This window comes from Ammospiza caudacuta, chromosome 5 (genome assembly GCF_027887145.1).
Source record: "Ammospiza caudacuta isolate bAmmCau1 chromosome 5, bAmmCau1.pri, whole genome shotgun sequence".
In the NCBI taxonomy this organism is placed as follows: Eukaryota; Metazoa; Chordata; class Aves; order Passeriformes; family Passerellidae; genus Ammospiza; species Ammospiza caudacuta.
Window position 1 is genome coordinate 70,570,461 of NC_080597.1, and position 19,659 is coordinate 70,590,119.

General features: G+C 44.3%; 1 protein-coding gene across 1 annotated transcript in view; it reads right to left on the reverse strand.

Moving 5' to 3' along the window:
* The window catches only part of ELAPOR2 (endosome-lysosome associated apoptosis and autophagy regulator family member 2), a 101,699-nt gene extending 82,556 nt beyond the window's left edge, over window positions 1-19,143 (reverse strand). Inside the window, exon 1 of the mRNA XM_058804875.1 lies at window positions 18,920-19,143. Within this exon, the coding sequence (XP_058660858.1) occupies window positions 18,920-19,039 (120 nt within the window). The 5' untranslated portion in view covers window positions 19,040-19,143. The remainder of the gene's footprint in view (window positions 1-18,919) is intronic.
* Window positions 19,144-19,659: the final 516 nt, after the last annotated feature.

Genomic DNA, 19,659 nt, shown 5'->3' on the forward strand with positions numbered 1-19,659 from the left:
CTTAATTAACTTCTGCCATGCAGTGATGGGGCTGCCCAGTCCTCAGAGACCAAGGGGTACTGGCACAAAACTTCTTTGTGGCTCAAAGGCGATGATGCCTGGGGCACAATACATCTCTGGACAGGCAAAAAACTTGGCACAGCATCCAGGGAGTGTGACCATGTTCACAGGGGTCTCAGGTTGAGGGAAGAGATGACGATCTGACTCCATGTTTCAGAAGGCTTGATTTATTATTTTATGATATATATTACATCAAAACTATACTAAAAGAATAGAAGAAAGGATTTCCTCAGAAGGCCAGCTAAAAATAGAAAAAGAAAGAATGATAGCAAAGGCTTGTGGCTTGGATTCTCTGTCTGAGCCAGCTGACTGTGATTGGCCATTAATTACAAACAACCACATGAGACCAATCACAGATGCACCTGTTGCATTCCACAGCAGCAGATAATCAATGTTTACATTTTGTTCCTGAGGCCTCTCAGGAAGAAAAATCCTAAGGAAAGGATTTTTCATAAAAGATGTCTGTGACAAGGGTGGGGGGAGATTCCTCTTCCAGCCAGTACAGCTGCAGCTTGAAGCTTCAAGCTTGTCATGACCCCTCCTGTGATAACCAGTGCTTGTAATCCAGCAGCATTTATTGTATTAACACAGAGAAACTTTAGGAGCAGGAAAACATAAGAAGCTGCCTAGTTAGGAGACCATATTATATAGAATCTCGTTTAGTTTGTAATGTAGCTTTATATAATTGTGGTGCAAAAAACAGCACAGACAATATTCAAACAACTTCCACAAGGAGGGAGCCATTCCCACCACCCATCCCCAGCTTCCCCTTCTCTGCAGCCCCTGCTCCTGCCAGGACACCATGCATGTCAGTATTCCCACCTGCCAGTGTTACACCACACATTTAGCAATTGTTCTTTCCAGCCCCTAGGATACATGTAAGGTTTGGCTATCCCATGTGTTGATTTGCCTTTCAGGATTCTCAGCAGCAACCCTGTGTTTTTTCTGATACACACTCATCCAGTTATAATGCTTAAACCACCCAGGATCTTGCTCTTTCTGATCCAGAGGACCTTGCTCAAAGGGTTTTACAGTCTAAATACCACCTTGGACTTGATTATAAGGCCAGATTTTACCATTTCTGCCCTTAAATACCAGCTGCTTTGGAGGAGGTCAGCTGCTTTAACACCAGCATTGTCTTTGGTGTGGAGAAAAGAAATTGCTGCAACCATTTTCTCCCAGTTCTTCCTCGAAATGCTTTAAAACAGTTTACCCTTTGTAAAAAGATGTTGAATGCAATAAGCCAGAGTCAGACCTCCCTGGTAATAGACTTGTCAGAGGCACATTGGCTTTCTGCAGGGTAGCAGCACATCACTGCAGTCTCTGAGAGCTGTACCACTGAGCACTCACAGCCTTTCATGCTCACAAAGCTCCACAAATGTCAAAAGAGACCAACAGATAGTTCAGAGCCTTCCCTCTTGAAAATTAACCTCTATGAAGGTGAATTCCCTGGGACTGAGCTTCCCTCCCTTCTCCATTTTCTTCCCCAGGAGTGTGCTGGTGAAAGTCCCTTGTACCACTAAAGGAAATACCAAATTATTTTGTGGTCAGCAAGCACAGGTGGAGCATGCATTGGTGCAGGCAGGACAGGGTGGGATGCTGGTGAAGAGGGCAGTGCTGCCCACTGGAGAAGCCCCACTCAGAGAGATGAATTCCACTCAGTTTCACACACTGAGAGAAGCCCAACCCATTAAAATAAATACCACCAAGCATGCTGTTGCACTTGTGAATTCAAACTGGGGGTTTTATTTAACAGAGAACTTGACCATTACTTTGTGACCAGGCAGAAGGGGTTGACCCTTTCAAATACTCTTTTGAAAGCTTGCTTCACACCCTAATTACTCCATAAACACTGAGGTTTCATCCCAATTCACCAGCCTTCCTTCTCAGGGAATTCTCCAATGTCCTTTACACAGGATGGAGATAACCTCACAACCAAAGCAAAAATCCCAAAATTATTCCTTTTATGCCATCATGTTTTGGGTTATGGGGTTTTTAACCCTTCAGTCTTGAAACCTAACAAATTCATCTGCAAATCTCTATTGCTTCTCAAACAAGTTTTAGACAAGACTGATTGGAAAATCATAATTTTTCAGTGAGCTTCTAAATTTTCTAACACAAAACCAGGCTACAGAGAAAGCCGAAGTAAAGTATGTGATCATAAAGGATGTTGATACATAAGTTTATCTTCATTGTTCTAATGTTATTGAGTCATCCAGTCTTTTACTCATCCAGCAGTAATATTTGGACAGCTTTAATCCAACTCCACAAACTGAATATTTTTCCATTAACTGCAACAAGCTTTCTATGAGTTTTTGTATTTTTCCTCAGATTTTTACAACCAAATAAATGTAGTTTGTCAAACTGAGAAGGATTTTTATTATCACCTATGTATTACACTCTTCTTTAATATTCATGACATGAAAATCTTACAATTTAAAATTTATACATCATGGCTTGTTTCTGTGGGTTTTACTTTCTTTTTATTACACACATTTTAATCCACACATAATCATATTTTAAGTTTAATAAATGCACACAACTTCCTACATGGCTGAACTTTTTCAGTGATACTTTCACTATATATGGTGATTTTACACAATCCTACAGATATTCACCCCACTGCCTTTCACCTCACTTTGCTTTCACACAGCAAGAATCAGCATTTTCAGGAGATCCAGGCTTTTCAGTGATTTTCCTGAGGGTCTCTCTTCCAAAGCAGGAATTCCAATACTCAAAAAAAGCATTTAAAAAATAACACTTTTTTCACTTGTTCTTGTTTGTGACAAGAGGTTTTCAGGTCACTGCAAGTGCAGGTTTGTGGTGGAGAACAGGGCCACAAGGGCACACCTTGACAACAACCCCAAAAGACCAATCCCTAAAACCCCTTGCTGAAATAGGTTCTCAGGGCTTAAATCTGCAATTATTGAAGTCAACTAGATTGAAAGATCATGCATTAACAGAAATGTTAGGCTTAAGAAAAAACTGTCAGCTTTAATGCCAATATTCACAATCTCACAAAGGCCCATCAAAGTAGCATTAATGGGCTACAGCTTTTTAATTCTCAATATTTAGGCATCCTATTCATGGCTTAAATAGTTGCCTTGTTAACTACTGGAAATCTATCCCTTATACAGTCTTTTATAGCAATTTTAAAAAGGCAAAAAGAGGTGTAGAGGTGTAATTTTATACTATTTCCTCCTGCCTATTGTATTGGCAGGGATCCCTGTGGCAGGGAGGAATGATGAATCTGACTCTATGTTCTCAGAAGGCTCATTTATTATGATTTTATTTTATGATACTATATTATATTAAAGAATACTATACTAAACTATACTAAATAATACAGAATGGATACTTACAGAAGGCTAAAAAGATAATAATGAAAACTCCTGACTCTTTCCAGAGTCCTGACAGAAATTTGCCCTGATTGGCCAATAAGTCGAAACAATTCACAGCAGAATGCAATGAAACAATCACCTGTGGGTAAACAATCTCCAAACACATTCCACATGAGCAAAACAGTGGAGAAGCAAATGAGATAAGAATTGTTTTCCTCTTTCTCTGAGGCTTCTCAGCTTCCCAGAAGAAAAATCCTGGGCAAAGGGATTTTTCCAGAGAATGGGAATGCCACACCCGCCCACTGCAATAAATTTCTACCTACAAAACTGTAAAGGAGAAAGCTCACTTAATGCTGTTTTGTCATTTGGTATTCACCAGTAAGAGCACAAAGCAAAGTGCCCTGCAGAGGGGACAATGACAATGTGGCACCAGTGGTGTCCCCACATGTCATTGTGGACAGTCCCCACCTGTCTGGGTGTCCCTCCCTGCCTCACAAACAGAGCAGCATCCATACAGAGCATCCAGGCTGGCAGAGATCTGTTTGCACAAGGTCACTTCCATACACACAAACCCAGCTTTTCTCTTCAGCAAAGTAAATATTAGTGCCTGTTATTCCCAACCATCCAGTCTACAGCACGCCTTATGCAAACGCTGCGTGCATATGGACACCAGATAAGCCACCCACGAGCTGTATCTCAATCCACACACCCTGGCACTGTGCAATCAGCCAAAATGTTCTCCGAGAACAAGATTCATGTTTCACTACCAATATGGTGAAGTTTTTTATTCAGAGCTACTCTGTTATTACAGTCGAACAGGCCTGACAGTATCAAAGTTGATCACAGTTCTAATTATAACTTTTAATATGCTGGATTTTATTCATTCCTCCTCCTTTTCAACCCTGATGTTTTATTCCCAGCTATTCAGGGCTTAAGACTCATAAATGAAAAGAGAAGCTTCTGGTTTTTGAGCATGGATGTTGCTGACTGTTGCCTATTCAGAAGGCAATCTGCACAGAAAGGGTTCAGGGTATAACTATTTAATAGCCCAGAAGCAAATCCTAAGAAAGCAATTACCCAAGGTACCTGCAGTATCCCAAGTGGCTCTAATTAAGCCGCTGCAAAAAATTGCTGAGCTTTAGTTTGTGAAGGATTCAAGGCCATCAGGGTCAGGCTGGGAGGGGGCCCTGAGCAGCCTGGTCTAAGGAAAGGTGTCCCTGCTCATGGCAGGGATGGGACCAGAGGATCTTTAACGTCCATTCCAACCCAAATAATTTTGTGAGTCAGTGATCCCAGGCCTGAGATGGACAGCAAGCTGCTCCAAGGTGAGCCAGCACATCCAGGCAGTCTCCACTCAACAGATTTATAAACTTTCAGCCCAGGTTTCCCCTGGGCACTGAGTTTCCCGTCTCCCAAGACAACTTTTTCCTTTTTATTTCCGCTCCTTGTTCTTCTGAACACCAACACAGTGGCAAATTTCACTGCTTCCTGAAGCACCAGCCAAATGAACTCACTTCTTTTCATGCCTTGTCATGGCCTCTCTTTATCAGATGCAAGACAAGATGATAAATTGGGGTCCCTTTTTATCATCTCAAAATAAAGGACACAGGCAAACCCACACTTTGGGTGCTCCTGAGATGTGTAGAATTCACAAATTAGAGCTACATCAGATATAAAAGAGCTGAGTAGGACAAAATAACTTACCTCAGATGAGGACCTGAGCTGATAACTTCAGTGAGGAAATTATATCCATGTACTTGAGAAAAATTGACCAGATGGAGGAAATGGTAGGACAAATTCTGTAGCATATGTATCTACCTCCAATCTGAGAGAACAATTTAGCTCAACATTAATATTTTTGGGCATGTGCAAGTGCATCCAGGAGTTTGTGCCTCTCCTTCTGTACAGCCACTTCCTCACTGAGCCACTGCTCTGAACCAGGTTCAACTTGTGCAAATAAAGCGTCCACAGGGAAAATCCATCTCCAGTGATTCAGTTCTCTACTGCCAAACTGCCTCATCCTCACAGGGCTCCCAGGGGGTTCATGCAGAGGAGGATAAAGGTAACAATATTTTACAAGTTGCCAGCTTTAATCCTGTGAGGACCTGAACTATGGCCAGATTTAATCATCTGAGGAATCAACACAGCCCATTTCATTGCAGTTCCCCTCCTGCAGCAGTCCCACAGCATCATCCTGTCCAATCTGCTACACAAATTCCACTTTAAAAACCATATAGGACGACATTATTAGTGAGTCTTAAAACATCTGCAGAATATATACAGAAGAAAAATTTCTACGAAAACCCACAAAAGAGCATGAAATTAAACCAAACTGACTTAACATTTAAATATTCTTAACACCAATCAATTGTTTTTCTTTTCAACACTGAACCTAAAGCAAAATCCTCAACTTACTGGAGGCAAAAGATTTAAATTCAATAATATATCTCAGTTATGTCAGAGCATTGACTCTGTAATACACAGAATTCCCTGACTTTAATCCAGGATGGTATTTAACATCAAGTTCATCTTAAATAAGGCAGTCATTTTCAAACTTCAGAGGAATTATTCATGTGCTTAAAAGCAGGCACATGCATGAGCATTTTGCAAAGCTTCCACTCCTGTCCCTCTGCTCTTGGTTATCACTTTCCATTAGGTGTAAGAATTTTTCACAGCAGGCACCAGAAAATTATTAGAAAAGGAACAACACAATTATTAGAGGGAAGCCTGGGTGATGTGATGCTCACTTGTCTGATCTTGTATCATTTTTCTGCCCTGTCACCTCCTCCACAATTTCCTCCCAAATGCATTTGCTCCCCGTTTCCCTTTCTCCTGAGAGATGTTGCTACATGAAAAAATGCCCATGAGTTACTTGTGCTGCCCAGGGCAGGGTGTGACAAACCCATCCCTCATCCCTCATCCCTGGTGACCCACATCCATGAGCTCCTGGCGTGCTCCTCCCTTTCTCCATGGCATGGATGGGTCTGGCTCACTCCTGGGCTCAGCTTGTTCCCTTCATTCAGACTTTGACTTCCTCAGGGGCTGGATTTTAGGTGCAGCCAGGGAGAGAATCAGTGAAATAAACCTTCAGTGTGGAAGGGAATGTTAGCCCAATCCAAAATCTCCTCCACCCATACACACAGTCCCCAAAGGAAGAGCTACAAGTATTGGTCAGTTTTGTGTCAAAACAAGTGATGTGCACTCAAACTCACACAATTTTAAGCAAAGTGGTCACATTGACAGCAAACATGTTTATAGACAGGGCTTTGTTACACTTCTATACAGTATTACTTACTATATTACACTAATATATAATACTGCATTTACATGTAATACTACAAAGTAAGCATTTTGAAAATTAAGGAAAGGCATGCTTCTTTTGCCAAACCTAATTAATCCTTGTGGGGAAGTAAAAATAAAAATAACTTCATTGACTTTATACTTTGCCAAGCTGCATTTGAAGATTATTACAGGTTCTGCATTTTACAAATACAAATTTTATCCAGGAGTCTTCTCTTTGGAAAAAAAAATATTCCAAAACCAAAACCCACCAGGCTACAGAAAGACTGTGAACTGTTCCCTTCTCCCATTCATTGTTTTTCAGTGGATCTTTTGCTGCCAATATCATTCAGCATTTTATTTGTTTGCTGACCAGATGGCTGAGTATTTTCAAACAGGAAAGGAAAAAAACAACCCCATAGCAAATAAGACATTTTTTCTTTATAAAATTTAGCTGAATCTTTATCAATATTCACGTTTGGAAATGCTGTATGTTTTTTATGAATATTCCATTTTGAGGGGGGAAAAAAAAAAGACAAAATAGAGACTGATGACACCTGTAACTCTACAGGGACATCATGCTTGGGAGGTTTAAATTGGGAACTTCTGCCTGACTTGCAACCACTCATCCCAGGATAGGAGCAGCCCTTTGTGAGCACTTAACTGCCTTATGTGCAACAACCCTGTTCATTGAACAAAGCAATATCTTAAATCACAGCCTGACAAAGAGAAATATGTAACATTGTACATTATGAGCAAGCCTCATCCCATATTGCCCTCCAGGGCTGTCTCCAAGCCCACAGAGTCCATTTCCACTGCAAGAATAACTAATAAATAAATAAAACCAAGGAGAAACTAGCAGCCCAAGGCAGCCTGAGCTAAGTAAACAGTGGAGAAAACACATCTTAGATTTAACTTGGCCATCAGCTACACTCAGCTTCTTTTCTGTGTCTGTGTTGCTGACTGCAGCTGAAATGACCTCCAGCAGCAGGGTCTAGCCAAGCCTTGCTCAGTGCACTATTCCTCAGAAGTCCAGATTTACCCACAGGGCTAAGGAAGCTTAGGCAGCTACAAATCCAAATTTGTTAGCATTTCTAGCAGCTAGAGAGTGCCCAGAGCTGCAAGATTCCCTCTTGCATCCAGCCAGGGCCTGGTGAGGGATGAGCTTGGTGTGACAGCAGTAGGCAGAGCTTTGTCCCTAACCCCATTAAACCCTGTTCCAGGGCAGGGTAATGTGTTATCAAAAGGGCTGCATCAGTCAAATCAATCAGCAGTGACTCATCAGGCCAGGACTGGGGGAAAGGCAGGAGGGAGAGATCAGGGCTTTGCTCAGGCACAGTTCCATAGCTGTCCCTTGCTGCTGAATGTGCCAGTCTGGGACACAAAGAGAGAAATGCATTCATAGCTGCTTCACCTGCCTGGGCAATGCATCCAGCCTGTAACCACACACATGGGAAGGCATGAAAAATCCTGCAGCTGCATTTTTGCAGTGTGAATTAAACTCAAATACAAGGTCTAGCCCATTGGACAAATTACAAGCTGATCGTTACAGGCAGGCTTAAATGTGTGTGTCTAGAGATAGACAGACAGACAGACATAGATGTATCCTGCATGTATAATACAGAAATTTACCCTGGTGTTAATTATTTCCTGGAGAGGAAGGGACCCTGCTGTGTGATAATGCACCTTTGGTAGGAAGCTGCTACAAGGCAAAGCAATAAAAACTCTTGGCTCACAAACAGCTCTCCAGACCTAAGGACCAAGACTGTGCTCCTGCTGTGTTTCCCTCCTAATTCAGCAGTTCAGAGGCAAAGATTTAGATCCCTTCTCCAGTATAATTAGGTCACTGCAGAGACCTAGCTGCACTGCTGTGATGTCCCAGCTTATCAAAGCAGCCTCACCCCTGCAGCTTACAGAGTGCTGCACAGTGACCTTGGGGCTTGTGTAACAGCCAATGCAGCTCACACTGGGGACTGATCTGATGCCACTGATGCCTCCTTATTGTGCTTCAGGTAACTAAAAGCTGAGCATCTACCTGGCAAAAGCCAGCATCCCTCTGTAGCCAGTGGAAAAAAATGGGCACATTCAACAGAAAAATCACTTTCAGGATGATAAACATTAATCTTTAATGGTGAATGTCTCTGCCAGACACTAAAGTCAAGCTAGGTGCTCAACTTGTACAATTAAAAGCAAGGTAAGTTCTTTTTATGGTAGAAATGCTGGTTCTGCCCTGTGTTACTTGCACACACATGCTTGGACTATGCATGGATCACTGGAACAAGGTCTCTTCATGCTGATTTTCTGCTGTCCTGAAGAACAAGGAGTGTGCTACCTGCTTTCCTAACATCTAGCAAGTACCCAGTTATCCTCATCCCATGACAAAACTGCCTCCTCTCATCTTTACTGCCTAACTGCAGGATTCCAGAGTTCATCAAGAGCTTCTACTGCAGTGTCCCATGCTGTGCCAGCTGCCATGGGCAAATCCATGCCAGGGGGACACACTGACAGCCCAGGGACCAGAGCTCTTTGGGTCTGTGAAAAACACCAATCACGTGCTTTTAAAATTTAAAAAGTTTAATAGTAATAGAATGGTTATAAAAATAGCAATATAATTAGAGTAACAATAATTTGGAAAATTTGAATTAGGACAATATGAGAAAATAGAAACAAATAGTTACAAATGGCCGGGTGCCTTTTCTGGGCAAAATGAGCCCAAAAAAGGACCCACATTAAGAGAGGATTAACCCTTAAAAACAATAACCTGTTGCATATTCATACACCTCATACATGATGCATAAATTCCATTCAAACACAGGATTCTGTCTGGCCAGTGTCAGCTTCTTCCTCTTAATCCTAAGATTAAGGGCATCTTCAGAACTGAGCAAGGCAGGAAGAAGTTTATTTCTTCTGATAATGGAGCAATAAATTCTCTTTCTCTGAAAGATTCAGGTGTCCTGTGGCTGCTGTCTCGCTGTGAGTCCTTTCTTTAAAAAAAGTATCTTCCATAGCATAGTTTCTATTTTAACATTATGTTATAACCTAAAATTATATTTAACACATTACTTAAGAAAATTAATATAGCATAACTTTCTAACATAACACATATAATATTCATTTTAATATTTTTGAAAAGCCAATAATAAAATACGCATTTTTCACAGGTCTGTCCTGTTCAGCAGGCTAGAGACTGCCTATGGAGAGCAGGTGATTACCCCAGTAATTTATTCCTATTTCTAGCATGTGTGGTGCCCAATGGGGCACTACTTGCTCTTCCCATCAGACTATCTACAGTGTAAATGCCAAATTTAAATCATGTCAAAGTTTGTTAATCAAACTGTACTTTCAGTAACAGTCACATAAAGCCTCCCAAAACCTTGAGTCAGGCATCATTGCTTCCACCCCATCAAATTCATATAACCTATTTAAGTGCCACAGGACCTTAAAACACTATGCAGCTTAGCTCCACCTCATTTAACTTTACAGATTTTCAAAGTTCACATTTTCAACTCTTCAATACTGAGGAGCCAACTTAACTTTTCTTTTCTCCCACCTTTTCAATGAAAGTTGTGATTCCTGCATGAGCACATGACGAGGCTTTAAGGAGATCTTTTTCCCTTGTTTAGCAAAGCAGTTCAAGAGATTTGCAGGTCAGTATCACAATAAGCAATGCAGCAAACCAGCTGACTTGTTTGGGATTTTTTGTAATTTAAAAGCTGAAATTGACTGCAAAGCAATGACTTTTCAGAGGAGCCAGCAAACATTTAAGTAGAGTTGGCTTTAAGTGCTATTAAAAATACTGCAAAACAAGAAGATACAGGAATTGATTGGGTTTGGCATTATGCCCCCTCTCAGCTGGGGTGAATGGGAGTGTGATCATTGATCACAGCTATTTCAGCAGCAGTTCAGGCTCAGTGTTGAGCTGTTTGTGATACCTGGTCAGTGCCTCCCTGAAAGGATGGTTTGACTCCCACAGGATGTGTTCCTTTGGTGCAGGATGGAGAAATGCCTCTGGATCGACTGCCTCACTGTGCAGAGGCTAACACAGAGAGCAGTGGGCTACAAAAGGAGAATTCAGAGCACATGTGTATCCTATATTCAGCACCAAAGCCAGGCATTAATTGACAGTCATCCTGTCAGAACTTCTGGAAAAGCAAAGAGCTGGAATGGGTTCAGCTGTTACTTGAGCAGCTCTAGGGGAGAGCCTCTCTCCCGCTAATCAGGACACTTGACATTCATCACAAGGAATACAAGCTGCTCATCAGCAGCTCTGCAGGGCAGGTGCTTGTGAGGAAGGTGCAGCATCATGAGCTGACTCATTTCCCACTCCAATTCCGTCATGCAGCCCGGCCCCAGCATCCCTGAGATGAACATCAGCTCGCAGTCCCCCCCATGCAAGCATGAACCCTGCCATGAAGAAAGTCTGGTTACAGCCCCTCATGCTTGCCTTTCAAGAGAAGTCTGAATTTTTTAAAAAATTGGATTAAATAAGAACAAACAGAATGGAGAAGAAAAGAGCTGTCCTGGGAAATCTTTCTTTTCTTCATTTGCTTCAGGGAGCCACAGAGCTGGAGATAAAAAGCAGCTTAACCAGAAACAAGCAGCATTTGATCAGCACTGTTGACCTGCCAGCAGGAGGGAGCCATGGATATAAAAGCCTGGGAAAAATCAGCCAGCATCCATTTCTGCTGTACATCTCTCCAAAGACACAGCAGCACCCTTGTGTGTATAAAACACCACCAGCTTGTGTGAAGGCTTTCCTTTAAGAAACTTCAGAGAGCAAGTACAAAACCAGGAGGATTTCATACACCACAGGAAACACCGTGGGAAATTAACACTTGAAGAGAGTCAACAGCTCAGGTCTAAATCACCTTTACCCTTCAGTTTGCTGCTACAGTCACCACCTGGTACACTTCAGTTTTCTGTGGCAGTACAATCAATTTAGACACTGATTTCTCCACTATTAAATGTGTCCTGTGTTTTATCAAGCCAGCAGCAATTATGTTAATGGCATCTCCAGGTTTTGCACTCCCCATCTCTCCTCCCTCTGGCTAGGTTATCTAATGCATTTCAATTTTCTGACCATATTCATTACATCAAAAACACCTCCAAGCATGTTCAGGTCAGTTCCACCCTCAGAGGGAAAGTTCACCCTCTCCCTAAAGCAGGGGTTTTTCAACAAATTGGATTATGAGATTAGCACTAGTAGCCCACATTGGTAATTATCATATAGAAAATAGCTCTTTTGACTGGGTCAGCCCTGCTGACTGGACGAGGGCCAGGGATCTGTCCACACTCATGGACTTGCTCATCTTGTTTACAGGAATATCTTCTCCTGATGCTCCTGTTCTTGGCAGGGTGGGCACAGCCTTTTAACCAATCCCAAACACCCTGAGCCACTTTCCTGTGGGTTATCCCTGGAAAATATTTGTACCTCTAAGGTGGAACAAAATCTAACCAAATGAAACTTGAATTACCCAGCATTTTCACCACCAGATAACAGTTCCTATGCGTTTTTATAGGTACTTTCCAATAGTCTTCAAGTGTCACCATAAATCACCTCTGTTGTGCGTTGTGTTCTTGACCACAAAACACTAACAAGTAAGATTAATTCCGTATCAATGGGATGAGTGATTTGTCTTCTCTTTGTAGCAGTAAAAACTCAATGCCAAAGAAATTTTCCAGTTAGGAATACACCATCATCTGGAACTATTATTTTTTTTCATTGAAAACGTCTTGCAGCCAGCAAATACCTTTCCTTGCAGGGACAGCACTTGTGTCTCTTAAATCAAAGCACAACAGAGAGCAACAATCCAGTTCTTTCACACCTTTAACACACAGCTCTCATTTTCTTCTTCCTACATGACAAAATGCAATCCCCTTGCCATTATCTCAGTGTAAATCCAGGCCAGCTCTATTCCACCAAAACTTTATGTTCTAGACATAAAAGAAGACCAGACTTGTGCCCCTGAGTAGATCCCAAAGCCACCTGTATCACTTCTATCACCCCAGAACCTAAATCCTGCCTGAGTCATCTCTGACACTCTCCCAGCTAAACCCTCACCCTTTTTTTTTTCTTTTGCCTTATTTTAGGTTTATTTTTCCCTTATGGCAGGTGAGTTTGCAGCCAAATCAGCATCAGTTCTGACTCAGCACAGTGGCAGGATCATCAGCACCAACACAGCAGAGCCAGCAGCTCAGCTGCACACGTCGTCCTAGATCATCTTAAATCAGCTCTGAGCCATGTCCCAAGTGCACAGTGATTACTGTCTGGCACTATTTATCACAGCGAGTATCACAATGCTGGTGAAACAAGGTCATTATGAGATTTAGACAATGTTTTGTACTTGAAAGGGTTTTGTTTGTTTGTTTGCTTTAAAAGATGGTTGTCAAAATAAAATAAAAAAAAAACCAAAAGGGAGGGTTTATCCATTTCTCTCCTTCAAAACCAGAGGGTTTTGTTTTCAAACATTTGAAAACCAAAATGTTCCCAGTACCAGCAATCAAAATCTAAACACATTTTCTGGTCCAGGGTAAGACCTAAGGTATTAACAAAGGCTAGTGAGCAGGACACTCTTTTCCTAGTAGATGTAATAGTTGGGGAAGATATGGCCATGATGGATAATAACAGGATAATAACACTGGACCTTCACAGCAGCAACCCCTAGAAAAACCTTGGCACCATCTGGGAGACACATGGGACCTGTTCCCAAACACTGTTTCTTTCCTATCTCAAGCATGAGGCACTCAAGGCTGCTTTTCCTTTTACCAACCATTATCTTTTCTCCTCTAATCTGTTTATTTCTACTTAGTTGATGCTCACTACCTCCTTCAGCAGGTGCTGACAGCAACCTACCCTATGACACAGAGAAGCCTGCAGTGATGGCATTCCCTGCTGAGCCCAGCAGGTCTGGGAGCCCCTGGCTCTGCCCCAGGGTCACTGCAGTCTGTGGGAGCCCTGCCAACACCTTCCCTGACACGCTCTGGCTCATGGAAAAGGTTCCCTTCAAGTGATTCCAGAATTTCTGACCTGGCATAAAGCACCACACAGCACTGCCAAAGCCTTCCCAACCAACACCTGGAGGAAAACATGGCCTGCATGAGGCAGCTGAGAGCCCAAATCCTGCAAAAACCCATCCTGGCCCCTAGCTGGCTGGTAATCCTGACTCCACGATTCATGGATGTGTCAGGAGTCCCAGCACAGCTCCCATTCTCACTCAGCCTCAGCCTATGAGGGAAAAGAGAAAATAAAATCATGGCCTTCTTTATAAATGATAAATCTCACCCTGAATGATCCAGTGATATTTGATGGTGGAAGAAATGCAATCTTGTGTTGGTTTAATGGCTACTCCTGTTTTGAGTTTATGGTCTGTTACAGCAGTTTCCACTATGACTAAATCTCTTACCCTTGAATCATTACAGCCATGGCTCACTATCCAGCTTTTATGCCAGCATCTGTCTTCCTTCCCAGGTTTTCATTTCTGACACCTCACCAATCTCCCTGTACTTCCCCCACCTTGGTCTGCTCCTGTGCTCTCTGCTGTGGTACCTGTGTTTTAGCATCTGTCTCCTCACACTTTGTGCACATGTTTCCACTCCACCAGCTTCACTGTCAGCAGTTTTGTAGCCTGTTTTTTGCTCCTCTTTCCTCATCTTTATGACCCTTCATCACCATGGAAAATGGAAGCTGTACATTTCTCTTTCCCACACAAACACAAAATCCATGTAGCAAGACGTGAAAGAAATAAAATGGTCTGTGCAGGAACCTTTCCCCAGCCTCTTCTGCTGACTATGAATCATTCATAGATTGTGTCTAACATCTCTCAAGGTGGTTAGAAATTAGGGAATACAACATTGGATCATTCCAGAAGCTGGTTTAGGTAGCACCTGTTCTGTTGCCAAAACAGCAGATGCTTCAGAGAAATGGATGAGGGTACCAATAAGGGGCAGCAAGGAAACCAGTTTAGAGGGAGAATTCCTTCCTAAATGAGCAAATCCCTTCAAAGATTTTAAAGCCAACAGAAATCAAATAGTTGTATTCGATCAACCCAAAGGTTGTCTATGGTTACATAAAAATAAAAAATTATTATCTTTTAATAATAAAAACATTTAGCCTTTCAAGTGCACAAAAGTAATTTTTATTTCTACCTTATCCCGTAGATTTGCATCTCATTAATTTTCTCTATCCCATGCATTAACACATGGGATAATTCTTCTTCTTCTTGCTCTGTTTAAGTCACTCCCTCCTCACCAAGACAGCCCCACCCTCTGCTGTGATCACTGTGTGCTCATTAACCAGCTGCAGAACAAACACAGCATTCACTGTTCCTGAGTGCTAATGACAGGGCACACAACCCCTCTGACAGGTTTTATTCTTCTCTTTTCCTTTTAATCACCCACCCAAACTGCTTCACCACCTGCACATGTGCTGCCTCCACAGAGCCTTCTGCAGTGACTCCAAACCTCTTCCCAAGCAGGTCCAGCTCACTTACAGCACAGGATATTCAGATATTCAGGTGTTTCAGATATCCAGGTTCCTGCCAGCACACATCCCTGTCACTCCTGCCATGTGTGACAGGTGTGCTGGCTTATGTGACACCTTTCCAGGACTGACACATCTCCTCTCCACCCTTTACTTGCAAATACAGAATTTCACCTTGCTTCCCACACTGCTTATCTCAGTACCTAGTATCCTGATTTAACATACTAATGTACTAAAAATACTTCACACTTAGCTTAGGCATACTAGATTTTTTAACCTTTTCTCCTCATGAGAATTGGCACTATTTCAACACACCAAATCTCCCTTACTTGACCCAAGTTCAATTTCATGCTCCTCCTTTATTCTTAAGATGCCTTTGCCTTCAAGTGATTTTATAAGACTCTTATTTTCCAGGAACATTTCTTGTATTGTTTTTGTCTTTTCCATAAGGATTCTAGCAGACTAGTGCAAAAATACATTCCCTTAAAGAGAGCATTTAGCATTACCCTTTAATTTACCTGTCTACTAAAATAGCAGGTAAACCATGCAATGTATCAGAATCACATTTATTATCAATGTCAAAGGCACTTCTCAATCTGCATAATAACTGAGAGTTGCACAGGAGTATGAAAGAAAACATCTTTGCCAGCAGGATACTCTGTATCTCTTTGAAAGCAATTTGGCTGAACGGGAATCAAGAGAAGAGTCACTCAGGGAGTTCAATTTTTTTTTATTATTATTGCAAAAAACAACTCAGGGAAAGAGGAAATGAAGAAAATATCCATTTAGGCTGAGTATCAAATGTCCTAAAAGCAAAATCTGCACAGATTTGGGTGAATCTCTAAGGGGAGGCTGAAGAAGACCCATTCAGTTGAAAAGTTCAGAAAAGAAAAAGCACAAAACACTGGAATATAAGATGCAACAACCATTGTCCCTGCAGCAGCAGGGGGACTGGCATAAATACCTCATCATTTCCAAGATAACAGCTTAATGTGTATTTAATGGCAGTGAAAAGCATGGGTGTCATCAATTCCACTCAAAGTCATAATTTATGCAACACATGAAACATTTGCATGAGTACCCTGATCGTCACTGGCACAGCAGAAGGAATTCACCAAATACTTATTCTTCTACCACTGCCCTAATCTGAGCTGCCAGGTCACCAGAGGCACAGGGAGCAGTGATGGGTCTCCCCAGGTTCTGTACCCCAGGCATCCAAGCTGAGGCTGCCTCCATCTCTTGGAGATGCACAAATCCCCTTTAAACTTGCTGCTGGCACTGGAGAGCTCAGGGAGGGCTCATGATGTAAATGACCATCACAGCCTGGACTGAGAACTGCTGTGCCAGAAGCTCATGGCTGTGTCAATTTACTCCAAAATCTCACAGGAGCATTCATTGAAGCTGCTTGTACCCTTGGTTTGCAGCACAAACACACCCCTCCTAAATCCAGTGGGCTCAATTACTACAGTCCCTGACCAATGGAGTCAATGACAAAAAGGTTTCTGGAAAGTGACATTGCTAGACATTATTATTTTACCATCTATGTAATGAGAGCACCACAGAGCCTCAGGCACAGCCAGAGATCCCACTGCTCCAAATGTTGTGCCAGCACAGAAATCTCACAAACCAGCAGATATCTGTATTTGTCATAAGTGAGGGAACCCAAAACAAGTAGTCAAGGAAGGAGTGGGGAAAGTGCTGCTAAAGAAGGATCCCCTATAGATTGAAAATGAGCTACCTGTCAGTACATTAAGCCTTGTACTTCTCAGAGCTTTTGGGTGTAAAACAAAGGACATTTACCAAGTCTTTAAAGGACTGCAATGCCCTCTGACAGGCTGCGCTTTCTTAGGGCACAACTTCATCCCTGTCTGAGTCTGCCCAAAACAGTCTCATCAGGTTGTAAATGACAATACACCCAGGTCACTCAAATTGGACTGAACTAGGGCAAATGGACACGTTTTGAGACAAAAAATATTAACTTTTGTTCTTCCCTTTTGTAAAGCAGTTCATCTGCTATCCTGGTTCTTTGTAAGCTCCCTTTTTTTCCTCCCCTCTGTCTCCATCCAGGCATGTTTGTAATTATATTTCCTGGGACACACACCCCAGCACAAGAAACACACAGCTTTTTAACCCTGTGAGTGAGCCCTGTCTCTGTTTCAAAGAGCACTCAATTCAAGTAAAACACATTGTCAGCCCCTCTGAAAAGAAAGCAAAAGCACACAGGTCCAGATCCACAGGTGTACAGGAGTGGGGCTCCAGAGAGAATTTGCACACCTAAAGCCCAGTGCAAGATGCTCAAAATACCAGCTCTATACTTTTGGTACCCTGCACAGGTTCAGCTCTCACCTTTAACCGTCTGCAGAGGTTCATTTTTTTGATGCAAAGACTTTAGGATGAAAACAACCCTACAAGTACCTGTTTCCCTTCGCTAGCTGAAAAGGCAGATAGGTAATTTAAAGCAGGTGGCTGCATAAATTCCTCTCTCTGAGAATGACTAACATTTAGGAAAAACATGCCCTGAGAATGATCAACATTTAGGAGAAACATGCCCAAAACAGACACTGATTTGCCAGACATCACCTCTCCCCGCTGCAAGATTTCCCACGCTAGGCTAGCGCTGAGCTCTGCCACTTGGAAGAAAACAAGGAAATTTCATAGGCAAAGAGAGAATATTCCCCAGGTCAGAAATGCTCTCCTTCACCACAGGAAGGTCTTCTGCACCCCCAGCCAAGGAGGTCCCAAGCTGCAATAACCTCCAAGCATGGATCAGGACCCTTCATCAGCCGAGTGCTCCCCTCTGGCCGCAGTCACCCGCCCGAGCCCACTCTGAAAATGCACAAATTCACTCTCGCTAAACGGTGCAATGCCAGAGGTAAACTGGGGAAGCTGTGGTCCCAGAGCACCCTCAGATAGGAGGGGGTTAGAAAGGAAGAGGACTGACCATTGTTAATGCACTCACAGGTTTCTGCTTGCCTGAGCAGCGCTCCGGCCATCCAGACCTGTTTGGGATGGTGATACCCAGCCTGCTCACCTCTGCTGCTGGTTTAAAACACAGCAAAGACCCACTTGCTCTTTAACAGCAGCAGAGAGGATTTCCCTGCATGTAGGAGTAAGGCTGGAAACCCTGGAAAAAACCTTCATGAAGCCCAGGTCCCTTCCCCGGGAAACCTCAGGGATCACCCGGGGCTGCGCATCCCTGTCCGGCCCCGCATCCCGCACAGCCGTGCGGAGCGTCCCCGCTCCGAACACACCGAACACACCGACTCCCGCCAGGTTCGGGTTCCTACGGCAGCACAGAGCCAGAAAGTTTCTCTCGCCATGCCACACGCCCGGCTCAGCCCCGGACACACCGAGCTGGCACCGGGCGGGCGGGACATCACACACCATCCTTCCCTTACTCTCCACCTTTGCGCTGATCCAACACGGTATTTATTAAAACAGCGAGGCCGGGCGAGCCCTCTTGGTTCGGAGGGAGGACTCTGCTATTTCCATGTACTGAAAGGAGCAGGGATCACCACGGGCAAGGGGAGTGGGGAGAGCGGATCGCGACCGACGGGCAAGGAGCGGCTCCGCTCGGGGTGCGGGGGGCACAGCCGCAGAGGATCCTTCCCCGTGGGTCTGACCCCTCTGCCATCCCCGGACAGCTCTGGGGAGCCAGGAATACCCCTGGCTGGAATACCACCCTCCTCCCGAGCCGGTGCGTGCCCCCCACCCGCCCTTACGGATGGGGAAAACCCAAAGAGCACTCGGGAAATCTCACCTCTTCGCAGGGCGGCAGCTGCAGGGCGGCCGCCTGCCAGCCCAGCAGCCAGCAGCACAGCCAGGCGCTGCCCGGGTACCCTCCGGCCCGCCGCATCCTCAGCATCCTCAGCAGCATCATCCTCGTCCTCCCCCGCTCAGCCCTTCCCGGGGCCGGGGGTGCTGCTGGGGCTCAGCGCCCCCCGCTCCTGCCGGACACCTGCGAGCCCCGGCCGCGGGCTGCCCCTGGCCCTGCGCATAACCCCGGGGCTCCGGCGCACCGCGGCCCCGCCGGCCCCGGCAGCCGGCACCGGAGAGCCGGGAGGAGGGGCCGGCAGCGGGGGGAGGAGGAGCAGCGGCGGCGGGAGGGGGAGGAAGGCTGGCAGCGCAGGCGCACGCTGCCGAGGCCGGTCCAGCCCCGGAGCGGCCAAGGGAGAGCGGAGCATCCTCCGGCTGCATCTCGCCAGCCCCAAAACCCCCGCACTGGGGAGCACACAGCAGCCCCCGCTGGCACCTCTGCTGTCGATAGGCTCCGGGATGGAATCCCCCCTTCCCCAGCCCTGCCCTGGGATGCTGGCCTGCATCCCCCGCCTGGCTGCTGGCACCCCTGTCCCTGTCCTTGGCAGCGCCAGGCGGCGTGGGGTTTGTAATTGTTGTGCAGTATGCGAGACGAAGGTAAAAGGACAGGCTTAGCAGGGAAAGGAGGGAGATAAGTGTGGCTGATGGGGCTATGTCTTGCTCAGTCAGTTCTTGAAGGACAAG